Source organism: Natator depressus, chromosome 12 (genome assembly GCF_965152275.1).
Source record: "Natator depressus isolate rNatDep1 chromosome 12, rNatDep2.hap1, whole genome shotgun sequence".
Classification (NCBI taxonomy): Eukaryota; Metazoa; Chordata; order Testudines; family Cheloniidae; genus Natator; species Natator depressus.
Window position 1 is genome coordinate 5,883,174 of NC_134245.1, and position 17,038 is coordinate 5,900,211.

Sequence of the window (17,038 nt, forward strand, 5' to 3'; positions counted from 1 at the left end):
CGCTCTGGGAGCCCTCCTCTCAAGCTGGGGGAAGGGGTCCTCCTCCCCCATGTGCTATGCAGCCTTGGCTCTAGCCTGAGAGCTGCAGCTGCCTGTTCATTACCCAGGAGGGGGGAATGGCTGTTGTGTCTGCAGAGTACCAGATGCACCTGCCGAGCCTGCAGCTTCCCACTGCCCTTGTGGAACTGAACTCAGCCAATCCTCTCCATCCCTTCCGGGTAGCAGCATTGCACCAGCTCTCCTCTAGACAGAGGACCTTGAGAGGAGGGGCAGGCCTGACCCCCAGCCATTCTGATACAGCCTGTCAGCTGAGCCCTGGGGCAGGTCAGTGCCCAATTCCAGTGGACACTTTGTAAACCTCTCCCCTAAATCCTTTGAAACATTCTCCCAAAGAGGAGCAGGCATCTGCGTCTGGGCTTGACCCACCGTACTGCTGCCAGTGCCCCTTGAAAGGGAAGGTGTCCTCCATGGTGTTATTGGCAGTACACGTACCACAATCTCAGAGCAGAGCTAGAGAAGGAGCCATAGTCTCATTCCCAACAAGAGCTGCAGCTTGCTATTGACCCCCCCCCCGACCCCAGTTAACGGGGGGTGAATTGAAATGCTGGATGCAGGTAGCAGGTAAGCTCCAGGGCTGAGCACCTCACAGGCCCACAGAGGTCTGGAAGCTGCTGTGGTGCTACTAAGTCCTTCCCAGAGGCAGCCTGCCCCTCTGGGGTGGGCTCTGGAGGAGACACACAGGCCATCTCAAGAACACCTGCGCCGGGGAGTGTCCCTGCTGCGGGGCGGAGCAGTGTCGGTGCATCCAGCACAGCTGGAGCCCACTGCATAAAGAGCCTTTTGTTTTGCCGAGTTGTTAAGCCCCATTGACAATGGCAGCCCCCTCCGGCTCACGCACTTGGCACTGCCTCGGCCCGCACACTGGCCCTTTTCTCTTGGGCTGCACGTGGGCACTGAGCGGGGGGTTTATTCCTTCCATAGCAAACTGATTGGCTGATCTCCTTGTCGTTGCTCCCTGCAGGCGTACGAGTGGGCGCTGGAGGGGATGCGACACCTAGCCTGCATCAGCATGGAGGACTGCAACTCCCCAGAGCACTGTGCAGCCGCGATCAAGTGTTTGGAAAGCTACAAGGGACAGCACCCGGAAATCAGCGATGCCAAATTCCAGGAGATGAAAGAGCTGGCCTGTGAGCTGAAGAGCGACAAAGGGCTGAAGCAGTGGAAATTTGCATGGTCCAAGTGCCAGGAGACAAAACTGGTCTTTGAGAAGAAGCTAGAAGCTGCCCTGAGAACACAAAGGTCTCTCCTCTCTGAGCGGAAGCCAGGTGAGGGGGAGCACTCCCGGTGTGGTGGTGAGAGCAGCAGGCTCTCTCACAGGAGGCACTCGGAGGGAGCCATCCCTGGGCTGCTTTCAGATAGGAATCACAGCGTGTCCCATTTCTACAGCAGGCCAAACCGTTCTCCTGGGTGGGCCAGGGAAAAAGCACTCTCACTGTCCCTGAGCAGCTCCGGGGATGTCAGTGCTGGGGAAGAACTGACCTCCCAAGCTGCTCCCAACATGAGTCCCCACTTGAGCAGGGTTTCTCTTGGTACAGTGGCCTGCGAGGCTCCACGCGACATGCCCGAGGACAAGCCAAACCTGGAGAGTATTTTAGAAATTCTTGAGGCAAATTCATCCTGCTCCACCGCGTCCGCCTCCAGGAGGCCACCATCCAAGAGGACGCTGAAAAAGGCCCAAAGCTTTGATCTTCCCTGCAGCGAGAGCCTGCGGTCCAGCTGCCAGAGGACTCTGAGCGAGCCGGCCAGGTATGGCAACACGGGAGTCTTCATTAAGGGGCTGGAAGTGAGCAGCACAGAGCTCGCGGACAGGACTCACACAGCATGGCAGCAAGCCACTCACAGCTGGGCTGCACACTGCCTGCCAGAGGAGCAGAGGAGCTACAGCTCCACGCCAGAGGCCAAGAGCCGGGGCAGGTAGGTGACTTCTTCTCACGGCCCATGTGCAGGGGCCAGCCAGTCTGCGTGGGGATGGTTCTCGTGACTGCTGAGGCAGGAAGCGGCACTCCTGCTTAATCTCAGGCACTGGCGAGTCCTGGGGTGGAGACAGGCCCCATGGGCTGAGGAGGCAGATTCAGAGAGGGGCAAAAGGGAAACTCCAGCTTCCTAAAACACACAGCACTAGCAGCTGGGTCAGGGAGGAGTCGCCACCTTCCACCACACGCTCTACAGCGATGCCCCCTTTGAGGAAGGAGGGGAAAGTGTCTCTAATGGGGCAACGTCTAGGTTATTGGCATTAAAGGAAGATGACCTCTAGCCAGGCTGTGGGCCCTCTGCAATGAGGTGGATATTTATTTTATTTTGCAATTGCACAAGTGGTACGTTAACGATGGGAGAACTGGGGCGCCCATTTCCTGGGGATAAAGAAACACCAGGAAGAAAAGCCTCTCCCCTGTAAGGCACTGGGCTCTAGGCTTCCATTTTCAACAGGGTTGACCTGTCCTCTTGCAGCCTTTTCCCCCCAAGGGATGCCCAGAAGGGGAAGGAGGTTGCGTTTTAGCGTGGCCTTGAACTAGAAGGAGCATACTCAAGGACCCAGCAGTCTGCAGAGAATGCTTGTCATGCCCGAAAACAATGGCATGGGTTCCCCAAAGTGGAAGAGAGGCGAGGAAGGGGGCTGAGGATCCCAAAGTGGTTCGGATGATGTGACGTGCTGGAGTACAATCCAGACCAGTGGGGGGTTTGTGTCCCCCCGCCTTATAGCCTGGGGTGCTTTGCAATGCCTTACTGCTATAGCTCCCAACCTGGGCTGCTCACAAGCAGCCTGCCAGCATTCAGGTCACTCCCAGATGTGTCGGTGTGTAACTGCAGCCTGCCAGTCACACCCTGTCTCTCACCAGCCTTGGTTCTGCCGCAGGGTGACCCCAGCTCACTCCCAGTCCCGGACTTCCCCCCCAGAAATGTACGTCCTGTACTGCCCAGCCTGCTCCTGGACAGTCCAGATATGTCAAATCCATTGTTCCTCTAAGGGAAGAATATATACTAGCTTGTTACCTTAGGTAGAGTTAACTTCAACACACTGGATTAGATAAAACAATAAAAAAACTTAACTTCTGAGGGAAAGATTTTAAGTAAAAGCAATGAGGCATAAAAGTCAGAAATGGTTACAAGAAAAAATAAAGTTAAAACTCTTCCTAGTGTCTAACTTAACAAACTACATTAGATTCAAGCAAAGTTTCTCACCACATGCTTCCAACAGCATTACTGACCAAACTCTTTGGGTCAGGACCCCTCCCCCAGAGTCCAGCAGGCTGCTTCCTTTGTCTTCGCAGGGACAGAGAATGAGATGGGCAGGGGGAGAGAAGGGGAGCCTTGGGGGTTTGCCCCTCCTTTTTGGAGCTGTTTAGTCCCTTGTTGAAAAGCATTTCCAGCTGAGAACCAGGAGACAGGCAGTCTACTGAACAAAGGAGACTCCATGCTGTTTCTTTGCTAAGATGCAGATCTTTCTGTCCCTGACCCCATTTTTTATCAAAGACTGGCCATTTGGTAGGTAAGCCCATTAGCTGTGTTGTCATCTGGCTGGAACGTCAGCTTGCCCTTTGTCTTTGAGAAACTGCTTTAACCACTCCCCAGACTTACCTGGGAAACACTCTCCAGTCAGCTGATTTCAGTTTATGTCCATAATTTTACATATAATGTGGCTATATGCACTTTGCCATGATATTGCTGATCAGCAAGTTATGAGTTTTCAAATGACACCTCACAGGGCATGGCGTGTACAAAGATTATTACAGTAGCATGTAGGGTGTGAACACAGGGCTGTATTCCGTCACTTGAGGAAGGGGGCTCAGGATCTGGGTCATCCCAAAGTGGTTCAGGGTGCCCTGGCCCACTGCCACCCCTGCCAAGTACGTGCAGCATGTCCTGCTACCGCAGCAGCCAAGGGCAAAGGGGAGGATCTTAGCTGCCTCTGGCAGAGTTGGCAGACCTCCTGTTCTGCCTGGCTCTCGGCTGGTAGGCTGTTCCCCTAAAGGGTGCTGAAGCTGAAGGGGGGAATGTCCATGGGAAGCAGATGGAGCAATCCCAGAGTCCCTGCAGAGTGCTCAGAACAATTCCTTGCGGCTGTGGCCAGGCAAGCAACTGACTATTTGATTCTGTGAGGCAATGCTGGAGCTGCTGCTGGTAAAGAGCCCCATCACTGTGCTTTGACTTCTGGTCTGGCACCCATGTCTTTGAGACTTTCTGCAAAGGGACAGAGGAGGAAGTTGACCTTAGCCCAGGCTAGCGTAAAGATTTGACAGGTGTTCATGCGTGGGAGAATGTACTGGAAGCAGGGGACTGTGCTCTGGCCCAGCTGATGTCCTCTGTATGTAAAGGGAGCTGAAACCTTCTCATAAGGAACACCTGAGGATCCCCCTGGTTGGCACACTCAGCTGTGTCGAGAGCCATTCTGGCGCCCAGTGGGTGTGAATCTGTCTGTAGTGAGTGGCAGGGCTTGAAAATGGCTGCCCAGTGGAGACTTTCTCATCCAGCCTGACAAGGGGTGGAATCCAGACGTCTCCAGAGCTGTGCATGGCATGGGGAACGCCTTTACCAGGAGCCTTCTGCCTCCCATCGTAAGAGCATAAGACCAGCCATACTGGGTCAGACCCAGACCAATGCTCCAGCTAGCCCAGTATCCTGTCTTCTGACAGTGGCCAGTGCCAGGTGCCCCAGAGGGAATGAACAGAACAGGTAATCAAAAAGTGATCCATCTCCTGTAGTCCCCTCCCAGCTTCTGGCAAACAGAGGCTAGGGACACTCAGCATATGGTTGCATCCCTGGCCATCTTGGCTAATGGCCAGTGATGGACCTGTCTGCCATGAACTTATCTAGTTCTTTTTTGAACCATGTTATTGTCTTGGCCTTCACAACATCCCCTAACAAGGAGTTCCACAGGTTGACTATGCGTTGTGTAAAGAAATATTTCCTTATATTTGTTTTAAACCTGCTGCCTGTTAATTTCATTGGGTGAGCCTTAGTTCTTGTGTTATGTGAAGGGGTAAATAACACTTCCCTATTCACTTTCTCCACACCAGTCATGATTTTATAAACCTCTATCATATCCCCCTTAGTCGTCTCTTTTCCAAGACAAACAATCCCAGTCTTCTTAATCTCTCCTCACAGGGCAGCCGTTCCATACCCCTAATCATTTTTGTTGCCCTTTTCTGAACCTTTTCCAATTCCAATATATCTTTTTTGAAATGGGACGACCAGAACTGAACGCAGTATTCAAGATGTGGGCGTACCATGGATTTATATAGAGGCAATAGGATATTTTCTGTCTTATTATCTGTCCCTTTCTTAATGATTCTCAACGTTCTGTTCACTTTTTTGGCTGCTGCTGCACATTGAGTGAATGTTTTCAGAGAACGCTCAACAATGACTCCAAGATCTCTTTCTTGAGTGGGAACAGCTAATTTAAATCCCATAATTTTTTAAGTATAGCTAGGATTATGTTTTCCAATGTGCATTACTTTGCATTTATCAACACTGAATTTCATCTGCCATTTTATTGACCAGTCACTCAGTTTTGTGAGATCCCTTTGTAACTCTTCACAGTCAACTTTGGACTTAATTATCTTAAGTAATTTTATATTGTCTGCAAATTTTGCAGCCTCACCATGTATACTACTTTTCCAGATCGTTTATGAATATGTTGAACAGCACAGGTCCCAGTACAGCTCCCTGGGGGGGCCCCACTACTTACCTCTCTTCTGTCTGAAAACTGACCATTTAGTCCTCCCCTTTGTTTCCTGTCTTTTAACCAGTTACTGATCATTGAGAGGGCCTTCCCTCTTGTCCCATGGCTGCTTACTTTGCTTAAGAGCCTTTGGTGAGGGACCTTGTCAAAGGCTTTCTGAAAGTCCAAGTACACTATACCCACTGAATCACCCTTGTTCACATGTTTGTTGACCCCTCAAAGAACTCTAATAGATTAGTGAGGTGTGATTTCCCTTACAAAAACCATGTTGACTCTTCCCCAACAAATCGTGTTTATCTGTGGGTCTGATAATCCAGGGGGAGGGGACTCCTCTCCACCCATCAACAGTGCCGCTCACCCCCCTGCTAAGGAAGGGTGTTCCTGGCTATGCCCTGCTCCCATTGTGGCTGCCTCTGGCTGGGGGGAAGAGAGCCCTTACCCCTGCAGCCACTTTGTCCCTTCCCAGCTGGCAGACAGGATTGCTGTTCTCCTCTGGGCCCTGCGGCTCCTCCTCCCAGCTAGAGGGAAGGGGCTCCAGGTCTCTCCTTTCTGTCTCCCTCCCTCCCCATTTGGTTCTCCCCGTCACACAGCCAGGGAGAGGTGGGGGAGGTGATACTGCAGGGGTGGCCACAGTGCAGGGGATAAAGTGAGGGGGAGGGTGGGAGCTCTAGCTGAAATTCTCGCAGTCCGTTGTCTCACACCCACCTGAGCACCCAGCAGTCACTAGGCTGGGGTGGAGATGGAGCCATGAGAAGTCCGGAGGCACTGGGGTGCCAGAGAGGGAGAATGATCCTTCGCCCTCTCAGCAGCTAGGGATGGGCATGGGCAGCAGTTGTAAGCCTTCTGCTAGGAATGCCCCTTCCCAGCTGCCAGGCTTCCCACTACACCATGGCCCTGGGCCGTGCTGAAGAGCTGCTGCCAGCTCATCCTGCCTACCAGCCACTGATGCCACGCAGTCCTCTCTGGCGTAGGTGTCTGGTGTTTCGCTAAGACGTGTCCAGCGGGGAGAGGTAATGTCTGTTCCTTCAAACCCACAGCCGGACCTCTTCTTCGTATCAGCCACCCGCTCTTCTGAGAGCTCGGGGAAGAAACCCCACTGTTCCTCACAGGTGGGGAGGGATAGCTCAGTGGTTTGAGCATTGGCCTGCTAAACCCAGGGTTGTGAGTTCAATCCTTGAGGGGGCCATTTAGGGATTTGGGGCAAAAATTGGGGATTGGTCCTGCTTTGAGCAGGGGGTTGGACTAGATGACCTCCTGAGGTCCCTTCCAACCCTGAGATTCTATGATTCTATGGTGGTGCCCACCTGTCAGTGCCTGAGACACCCTGCTGGCCCCCAGTAATGACTGGTGATGGTCCTGTCTCTACACCAGCAGGCTGCATGCACCCGGGCAACGTCACACCCCTTGCTAATGGCAGTAGTTGCTATTACCCGTCTCACGCAGTGGGGCCCCAATGTAGTTGCATTTCACTTGTGATTGTGAGGAGATCTGCCAGGTTAGCAGCGACATGCAGCGCTCGCACAGCTAGCTCCACTTTGTCTGGGCTGGTGTGGAGTAAATCGGGATTACAGCTGGGTCCTCCCTCCGCTGAGGAGCCCACCTGACCACTACAATTTTCCCTCCTCTGGAGCCAGCCACCATACAGGTAGCAGGCATGCCAGATTGCAAGAGGGATTGTCGGCAGGGGGCAAGCGTTCCCTCTTCCAGGGGCACAGATGCCCTGGGCACTGCATAACCGGCCTGGTTTGGCCATGCAGGGCAGAGGCGTGGTGCACAGGTCTGTAGAGGAGTTTCCTGTCAGGTTCTCTCCAGCCCAGCTGCAGGACAAGGCCAATGGAGCTGCCAGCGTGCAGACCCTCCAGTGGAAGCCCAGCCCCAGAGAAGAGGCTGATGAGCAGCTTCCCTGCTGCCTGGGCGGGAGGGCTCGATGGCAGTCCCCAGTCCCCCAGCCTCTGTGCAGGAGCCCCCGTGCCAAGAGCAGTGGTCTGATCCAGCAGGGCAAATCCCATGCTCCTCTCAGCCTGGGTGGATGGACTGGCATGGCTGTGTGCCCTTGGAACAGTGCTCTGCGTGCTGACTTGCCACGCAACAGCCTCATCTCTCCCCTACCCAGCACGGTCACTGCCATCACCCGGCTGTCCCAGCACCGACCTGGCGAAGGCTGAGGGGATGTAGGCTGGAAGGAGGAACCAGCTGGGAGTATGACCCCTGTTGAGGGCATCGGATGCAGGGTCCTGTTGGGCCTTTTGCTGCCTACCCACCCAGGTGCTGCTGTGAGAGAAAGGGGTGAGGGTGAAGCAGGCAGGAAGGAGTTAATTTCCCACTGAAAGTTAAATCAAATAGCAGAAGCTTCTCAGCTAAAAACCAACCTGCCAGAGAAGGGACCTGCCAACACCTCTGCCCCCTGCTGGCTACGCAGCACACAAGCCAAACCCCCAGGCCAAGGCTGGGGTAGAGCCCTCTAATCACTTCATTTGCACCCACGCCCAGGCCTCAGGTTGTTAGTATCTTCCTAGCCAAGAGATGCCGAGGTTTGAGCAGTGTTGTAGATGGTCACAGGAGGGACACGTAGACAGGCCCATCCCGCCCTGCTCGGGGCTGTGATGCCTGTGAGCAGGAAGCCATGGCTGCTGTCCCCCATGGTTCTCTGGGGCACTGTTCCCATGGAGGGGCCTTTGGGATCATTCTCCCCAAGAGCAGCTTTCCATGGTCCTTGTGACACCCTCCAGCACCCTGGGGCCCTGAGGACTTTCGTTTGCGTTTCTAGTCACTTCACTGTGACAGCCATCTGTCCTGTGCCAGCCCAACGGTGCTGCCCATGGCAAGGTAGGCCACCTGTTCGCAAGGGGAGTGGGGAGTAGCTTTCTCACAGAGGTGATGGGGGTGTAGCAGGAAAGGCTGTTAGATGGCTGTACTCCCTCCAACACCCACACATGCATGTCCATTATCCTGCATTTTCTTACCCCCTCTGTTAGTTGCTTTGCTTGGCCCCTCTGTATGCAGGTTACACTTACACTGATGTAGGCCAGTTACCAGCCTGGCATGTACACGGAGAGCCACACTTTCACCCTGTCCTTCCCGGTTATCAGGGCAGGAAACAGAATGTTGTCAAATGAAAGCCGAGATTCTGATGCTGCCCCGGATTGAGGAGCCGAGCCCAAGGCACCCGTGTGCCTGCAGAACCTGTCCCGGAGCCAGCCCTGCCAGTCTCCCCTTCCCGACTGAGATTTTCTTCCTCTGCAGCAAATTGCGGCACATCATAGACGAGATGGTGACCACGGAGCGGGAGTACGTGAGGTCTCTGTGTTACACCATCGAGAGCTACTTCCCCGAGATGGAGCGCTTGGACCTGCCCCAGGACCTGAGAGGGAAGCGCAGTGTCATTTTCGGGAACCTGGAGAAGCTCTATGACTTCCACAGCCAGTACTTCCTGCGGGAACTGGAGAGCTGCTGCAACCACCCGCTGCGCGTCAGCCACGGCTTCCTCAGACACGTAAGGCACCTGCGTCCATCTGGCTGTCCTGCTCCGCCGCTGGGCTGGGCCGTGAAAGGTGGCATTGTCTGTGCAGTCTGATTGCTGGAACCCTCTGCTCAGACCAGGGGTTACTGCAGAGCCTGTCCCTGGGGGTCAGCCCCGGAGCCGGCCCAGGTTGGACCGGGACACTGAGCTCCAGAGTAATGCATTCGGAGAAACCCAGGTTCCTGTTACAAGACACTCCGAAGCCCAGCTGAGCTTGCGGAGCTGGGAGGGGAAATGAATTTGCTGCTCTGGAAGGAGTTGTCTCTTGTTAACACAGTTAGTGGCTAGAGCCTGCTCCCAGGTGTGTAGGGCTCTCTCTCTAACAGACACATGGTCTGGTGATCATACAGGGAATGAGCAGCGCACATTCATGCAGCCAAGTCCAAGGTGCCAGGGCCAGTACAATACAGTCCCCAAGGCACGGCACAGCTGCCTCAGTGCAGGAGCTGGGAAGTGGGGAGGATCTGCAGTCTGGGGAAGCATTGGCAAGGTGAGGTGTGGTGCCTTCAATAAAGGCAAGGCCCTGGGACTGGCAGAGCCGTGCATGGGACCCCATACCCGAGGGAACAACTAGGACTGCCCTGGGCTGATTTTCTAGGCTCTGCTGTGTGTTCACTACTTACACTTCCCTTTTAGCACTTCTCTTCACAGCATTTTCTGTTAGTTTAATGAACATCTCTCCCCCATTGCCAAGGTCACTGCATACACACAGCCCCTGGTGTTCCCCAGATGCCTGAACCGGGGGTGATGGCTGGGCTCAGGCCCCCAGACCACAGGCTTCCCAAGGCTTGTTGCCTGGCTCCCGCAGCATGAGAGGGAATAGCGAGCTTTGTGCACTAGCCTGCCCTGAAAGCTCATCTGGGGCCAGAGGGCGGTGTAGAGAACACCTCCTGGCTACCCATAGTCACTCTGCTCCACCAGCCAGGATTCACTTGGAGGCCAGGGCCCCGGAGCACAGTGAGGACAATCTAGCCCTGGGGAACGTAATGCGGACATAGCCATGTGACTCTCTCATCCGTTCTGCTGAGAACTCCAGTATGGCTGTGCTGGCTTTATTGATGTCACACCCACCGTCCCAGCACAAGCCACGGGAGAAGCAGATGTGTTTGCCCCTTCCTGCTCAGACCTAGGCCTGGTTCTGCTCCCAGTTCACCAGCAAAACCACCTCCAGGCAACAAATCCTCAGGGCTTGTGAGTGGAGGCAGCCAGCATGCAGCAGGCAGCTTGCGCTCAAGGCAGCTCCGCCGATACTGGGGAAGAGCAGATGCTGCGTTTTTCTCCCATTTTTCCTGGCTATTAAGGGACATTTCCAGGGCAAGAGGATCTTTGCTCTTTAGAGTCCATCAGCCCGTGGCTTATCCTCCGTCTGTGGCGTCAGATGGGGAAGGAATTGCAGGTGGTCTCTAAGGTTACGTCTACACTGCAGTTAGACACCGCGGCTGGCCTGTGCCAGCTGACTCAGGCTTCCGGGCTCAGGTTGTGGGGCTGTTTATTGGCGGTATTGACTTCGAGGCTCGGGCTGGAGCCTGGGCTCTAGGACCCTGCGAGGTGGGAGGGTCCCAAAGCCCAAGCTGCAGCCCGAGCCCGGAAATCAAAACTGAAATAAAACAGCCCCTTAGCCCAGGCCCCGGGAGCCCAAGTCAGCTGGCAAACACCAGCTGTGGGTTTTTAATTGCAATGTAGATACACCATAAGTACAAAGATCCTCGACTCTTTGATAGTGAAGCACAATGCGGGAGAGGTGCTGGAAGCATTGGCTCTAAAGCAGAGTTGTTTCAGGACAGCCTGTTTCCCTCTCCACCAGGCCTGTAACTCCAGCTGCAGTGTCTCTTTACAGTCTTGTTCAGCGGTTGCTGTAAGGGCCTGCAGGCCATACAGCCCACAGGGACTCCTAGGCAAGGGGCAGAAGGAAGATTTTGCGGAGGAACCAGCAAACAACCCTGTCTGCCATAATGATGACATGGAGTTGAAGGAGTTACCCATGGCTCCTGGGGAGGTCCCAGGAATCCATAAGGAGAGTCCTCCTCCCCAGTTCCCATGTGCACAGGCCCGGCGTAGCCAGTTAAAGTCCAGGGCCCTGGGGCAGTTGGTTTGGAGACACTCTGCAGCAATCCTCTGTAAAGGAAACGGGGTCACTTGACAACAAGGCCTTGCATTAACTCGGGGGACAGCCGCAGTTCCGGAGTGTGAAGGTGTCCTTCAGGGGTGTTTGTTTCTGTTGCAGAAGGATCAGTTTGGGATGTATGCATTATACAGCAAAAACAAACCCAAATCCGACTCACTGCTGGCCAGCCATGGGAACACGTTCTTTAAGGTAAATCCCCTGTGCCCCGAGCCCGGATCAGAGCTCTGTGGTTCCCACTAGGGTTGGGATTGAGTCCCTCCCTTGTCTGCTTACAGAAACCTAGCCCCTGTTCAGGACACAGGGTGCTGTCTCTGTGCTGGGCTGGGGAAGATGGGCTCTGCTGGGTGCAGGGAACGGTCTCCTGCAATTGCCTGGGTGTCACAGTGTGAGGAGCAGAGTGGGAAGGGGGCTGGAATGCAGAGTTGCTCGGTGGCTGCTCTGCAGAGTACTCTGCCTTGGAAAGGGGTCCTGCAAACAACTGCTTCCTCCTTATTAATTCCTCTGCACGTCCGAGCTTGCTCCGTTCCTTCTCATAGCCTACAGAACCCTAGTGAGCAGTAGGCTCCTGTGGAGAGTGTTTGGCAAACTCAGCAAGCCATTAGTCCCAGGCCCTCGGGCTTGGGGCAGTGGAGATCTTGCCACTCCCCAGAATAGCTGCTGGGGACAGGCGGCTGCTCACCCACCCCTCTGCTGATCAGTTTTCTCTGGGGTCTCAGTTCAAGCAGGTGCAACTGGGGGATAAAATGGATCTTGCCTCCTACCTGCTGAAACCCATCCAGCGCATGAGTAAATACGCCCTGCTGCTGAAGGACCTGATCAAGGAGTGCGGCGAGGCCCAGGAGCAGGAGCTGGGCTACCTCCGAGCAGCAGAGGAGATGGTGAAATTCCAGCTTCGGCACGGCAATGACCTGCTAGCCATGGACGCCATCCGAGATTGTGATGTACGTAGAGGAGCAGCGCATTCTCTCCCTCCCTGGACGGCGGGTTCATCTGCCCTCCACATGTACACCCAGCCTCTGGCTGGCGCTGGGACTTGCCCCATAGCATTCAATGGGCGATAGGATCCCAAAGCTCACCTGGGACTTGCAGAGGACATGGCCTCGGGAGGAGGTGCTGAGCCCCTGAGGCTGCGGGCACAGACTCCCTCAGTTCAGCCATTGCTGCGAAGTGGGACTCTCCCGTTGGCACAGGCGTTCCACCTCCCCAAGTGACGGCAGCAAGGGCCATGGAAGAATTCTTCCGTCAACCTAGCGCTCTTCACGTGGGGACTTAGGTCGGCTTAACTGCGGCGCTCAGGGGTGACGCCGACCTCATTTTCTAGTGTAGACCAGGCCTGAGCTGTATCGAGCTCCTGGCTGAGCGCAAGGGGTGGCTTGTATCCTGTGATGCCGACCCTGCTCACTGGCCAGTGGAGCGTAGCCCAGGCTGAGCTGTCTGATCTTCCCTGGCCGGGTGGGGAGAGGTGCCGACTGCTACCCACAGAACCACCTGTCCAGGATTTCCCCTCCAAAAGCTTGGCTCTGAGCTCAGCCTCTCTTCCTCGCAGGAGTGCTGGGTGCAGAGATGGACACGGCTTGTGGTGCCATGGGGTGGTTCCAGCCAGCGGGGGTCAGCATTACTATTCGCAGGGTTTGCTGGGCTCCGCCCCGCTCTCCAGTGACCTAGTAGCAAACAGAGTCCCAGGGTCTGTGCCCCAGCCTGTAACCAGTCTCCTGGGGGTGCCCCTGTAGTGGGCCTGGCCCCAAGGTCTCACACCGTTCCACCGGGGCAGGCCTGTGACCTCGAAGACTCTGAGACTGGGCAGTTGGCACCAGTGACCCCGTCTCTCTTCGTGGCTCCCTGCACCGAATCCAGCCCAGCCAGACTCCTGCGGGAGGTCTGTGCTGTCCCCTGTCAGGGCGCAGTGCTCTCAGTGAGTATTCACAGTGACACAGGCAGCCTCTCCAAACCACGGTACCATCAACTGGTCACCTGGCTGCAGAATCTGAATGCACTGGGGTTAGCTCAGAGAGACAGAAGTTAAGCCATGGTCCACCCTGGCTAAGCCAGCACCATGATGGACCAGTCAACCTGTGATGGACTCATCTCTGACTCTCTCCCGTCACCTGTTTGTCTCCCCAAGTTCACACTCCTGAGTCCCCCCAAAAAGCCCCTTTCTTTCAGTCACCTGACACCCTGTTCTCCACCTCAGTTCCCAAATCCCACCTGCTGGGGTTTCCTGCTCTTAGATGTTGATCATTCGGACCTTGGGCCGTCTCTTTGTCTCACTGGACCCTGTGTTGATTTGGGTTGGTTTGAGCCAGTTCCTTAATGACTCTGTTTTCCCTCCCAGACAGTGAGGTGACACTCACACCTCCTGCGCTGTTCCAGGAGCAGTGTTAACCCTTTTACACCCGCCGGGTAGCAGTGCACCATGCAGAGGGAAACTGAGGCATGCCCTCGAAGTCATACAAATATTACAGAATATCCTCACGTCTTCACACATTCCCCCTCGATAAGGAAGAGAACAGGCCCTGGCTGGTACCTCCAGACTTGCCATGCACGTGTCTGGCAGCCCTGACTCTTGCAGGGGGACATTCACCCAAGCAGAGGGCCAGCCAGGCCTTGGTATTGCTTATACCCCACTTAAATCCTAGTTAGAGGGCTCAAGTGGTGCCTACATCTTGTGCTCTGTGGGGTGAATGTCTCCCCTCGTGAACTGGATCTCTCTTGGGATCCCTGGTTCCTGGGTGAAGCGAGGAAGGTTCCTCTTTCAATCTCCCTGTCTTCCTCTCCACAAATTCCCTTCCTTCGCCATATCTGGCTGCAGCGTCTCACCAGCAGCTGGGGACACGGGGACCAGGCTGATCAAGAGTCAGGTTCCCTGCTCTCCACACACAGCCCTGCCCTCTGCAGCTGCTCGTCTGCTGCGGTCCAGGCAGTGATGTGGGGCTGGGCATCAGTCCCACCTGGTTCAGCTGCGGGCTCTGCTTTACTGGGCTGGCGTTCCCTCTGGCCAGGTGAACCTCAAGGAGCAGGGGCAGCTGATGCGGCAGGATGAGTTCACCATCTGGCTGGGCCGCAAGAAGTGCCAGAGACACGTCTTCCTGTTTGAGGACCTGATTCTCTTCAGCAAGCCCAAGAGGATCGAGGGAGGCTTCGACGTGTACATCTACAAGCGCTCGTTCAAGGTCAGGCTTGCTCCACACAGTAGCACCTCTGGGGGGCGTTCTTGGGCACCCTCTTACTACTGCCTGTCACCAGTATTGCGGGAACCCCTCGGAGCCCAGACCTGGGCCAGGACCCCCCAGTGCTAGGCACCGTACAGACGCAGGGCGGAGAGATGGTCCGTGCCCAGGCAGCTCACAGTGTAGCAGACAGGCTCCAGAGGGAGACGATAAGCATGTGGCCCTGTGTTCCCTGCTGGGCCAGGGCTGGCAGGGCACTGCCCTCCTCTGCTGCTGCACTGCCAGGCGAGAGGGGGCTGGGCCTCATCAGCCTTCACCATGAGGGTCATGCTGGCCAGGGGGCTGAATTCTCTCGGCTTCTCCAGGGGTGTGCTGGAGGGTGGGACGTGGTCCATGGCATGGGCTGAGGGGGCGCAATCCAGGACGGATCCGTGGCCCCCCCTTCCCAGTGCCCCCGTAGCCCTCCTGAGCATTGCGTGTTCCCTCTCCCCAGACGGCAGATATCGGCCTGACGGAGAACACCGGGGACAGTGGCCTGCGCTTTGAGATCTGGTTCCGACGGCGGAAGTCCAGCGATACGTACATCCTCCAGGCCAGCACCGCGGAGACCAAGCAAGTCTGGACCAAGGACATTGCCAAGATCCTGTGGCAGCAGGCCACCCGCAATAAAGGTGCGACCCCTCCCCATGGCACCTCCATCCCTTGAGGGCTCCTTGGGTACCTGGGTCTGGATGCTGCTCTCCACACTGGCCCAGGGAACCTGGTTCCTGGGAACTTTGTGTAGGTGCCTTGCCGCGTACGGTGTGGAACGACGACACTCCCTAGGTCTTTCCCTCTGTCGATCGTACCGCACGTCTGTGTCCCTCTCCCCGTGCTATCCAGGCTGAGGGACAGAGACTTGCCCAGGGTCACTCAGCAAATCGGTGGCCGAGCCAGGTGTCACAGCTCCCCAGGGTCTGTGCTCCTTGAGGAGGCCCCTTCATGCGCCAGACCCCCTCAGGGTCCCACTTAGGGTGACCAGATTCCCAATTTTACAGGGACAGTTCCGATTTTTGGGTCTTTTTCTTACATAGGCTCCTATTACCCCCCATACCCTGTCCCGATTTTTCACACTTGCTGTCTGGTCACCCTCGTCCCACTCTTCCTTCAGGGCAGGACACGCGTCCACACCGCCTCCAAGACTGAGCTCCTGGGGTTCACACCAGGAGCTCGGCCCAGCAAGTCCAGCTGAGGTGGAACTTGAGTGATGCGGTTATACTGACCTAATTTCCTAGTGTCTTCCTTAGCCTGCCCTAAGAGCAACCATAATCCTTTCCCCCACTCTGATAGCAATGCAAACCATGGGGGAAACTGAGGCACACGTAAGACTATTACAATAAATTCCCACTTTTGTTACACCAACATGAGAACTCGGGTCTCCTGAGTCCTAGGGCAATGTCCCTTCCAGGAGGCCACACAGGCTACCAGCCCTGCACCCCTATGCTGGGGCTTGCAGTGCAGCACCCATCTCCCCCAGGCATGCAGCTGAAGACCCTCCATCCAGAGCCCGACCCCGCACTCGGCCTTGGCCAGAGCTCCCACAGCTGGAGGCTCTGAGCTGCCAGTCCTGGTGGGGCTCGCTCGCTTGTTTGCCAACTCTCCCAGCGGAGCATCCCCCGAGCAGTGAGTGGCAAAGGAGCCGGGCCCGATGCGTCACTAGCAGGGCTCCAGCAGCCTGCTAGGGGGTTTTGTGGGCTCAGGGCTCCTGGCCCAGTACCCGGGGGTCAGTGCAGTCTCCTCTGTGCTGGAGACGGGGGAGAGCCGCACTTTGCTCTATGCTCCGCTGCTGTCTCCCCAGAAATCCGCAGGCAGGAGATGGTGTCCATGGGGGTAGGGAACAAGCCGTTTCTCGACATCACGCCCAGCGAGGCAGCTATCAACGACCGCGCCATCGATTACATCATGAAGGGCAGAGGTAGGTGCCAGCCCCGCTGCCCCTCCGCCCAGAGCCAGCGCAGGGCTGACGCTCACAGCTTTGTTTTGTGGCAGGAGCTCGGACGAGGGCCTCCATCGCGGTGTCTCTGTTTGACCACTCCAACCCCTACAAGAGAACCCAGACGCCTCTCTCTGCTGGCAGCGCCCCCTCCGCCTACAGCCCTTCGTCCTCCTCCCTGCTCGGGCCCCTCAACCTGCACATGTACCTGGAGCAGGCCCTGCTGCCGGGCGTGCTGGCCCCCGGCCGCCCCTTCCACGCCGGCGCCTGCATCGAGGAAGATGAGCAGGAGCATGAGACCAGCAGCCAGCCTTCTCTGAGTACGTATGAGCGGACAGCCGCTGGGCACGCAGGGAGCCCCTCTGCCACCTGCACAGCCCCAGCGCAGAGCCCTGAGCTTCCTCGGGCACCTCCCTCATCATCAGGCCGGGCCCCTGGGCAGGGCAGTGACAACTCCTCCCCTCCAGCTCCCCGCAGAGCCCTGCTTACACAAGCTTCACCTGTTCCCTTCCCA

The 17,038-nt window shown here is 56.2% G+C and overlaps 1 protein-coding gene across 2 annotated transcripts in view; it reads left to right on the plus strand.

Moving 5' to 3' along the window:
* PLEKHG4 (pleckstrin homology and RhoGEF domain containing G4) overlaps positions 1-17,038 on the plus strand; it is a 213,395-nt gene that overhangs the window by 189,057 nt on the left and 7,300 nt on the right. For both annotated transcript variants that reach the window (XM_074968423.1, XM_074968424.1), the window contains exons 14-21: positions 1,022-1,974; positions 8,984-9,233; positions 11,485-11,574; positions 12,102-12,326; positions 14,385-14,555; positions 15,046-15,223; positions 16,390-16,506; positions 16,581-16,844. In XM_074968423.1, coding sequence (XP_074824524.1) covers positions 1,022-1,974; positions 8,984-9,233; positions 11,485-11,574; positions 12,102-12,326; positions 14,385-14,555; positions 15,046-15,223; positions 16,390-16,506; positions 16,581-16,844 — 2,248 coding nt within the window. The remainder of the gene's footprint in view (positions 1-1,021; positions 1,975-8,983; positions 9,234-11,484; positions 11,575-12,101; positions 12,327-14,384; positions 14,556-15,045; positions 15,224-16,389; positions 16,507-16,580; positions 16,845-17,038) is intronic.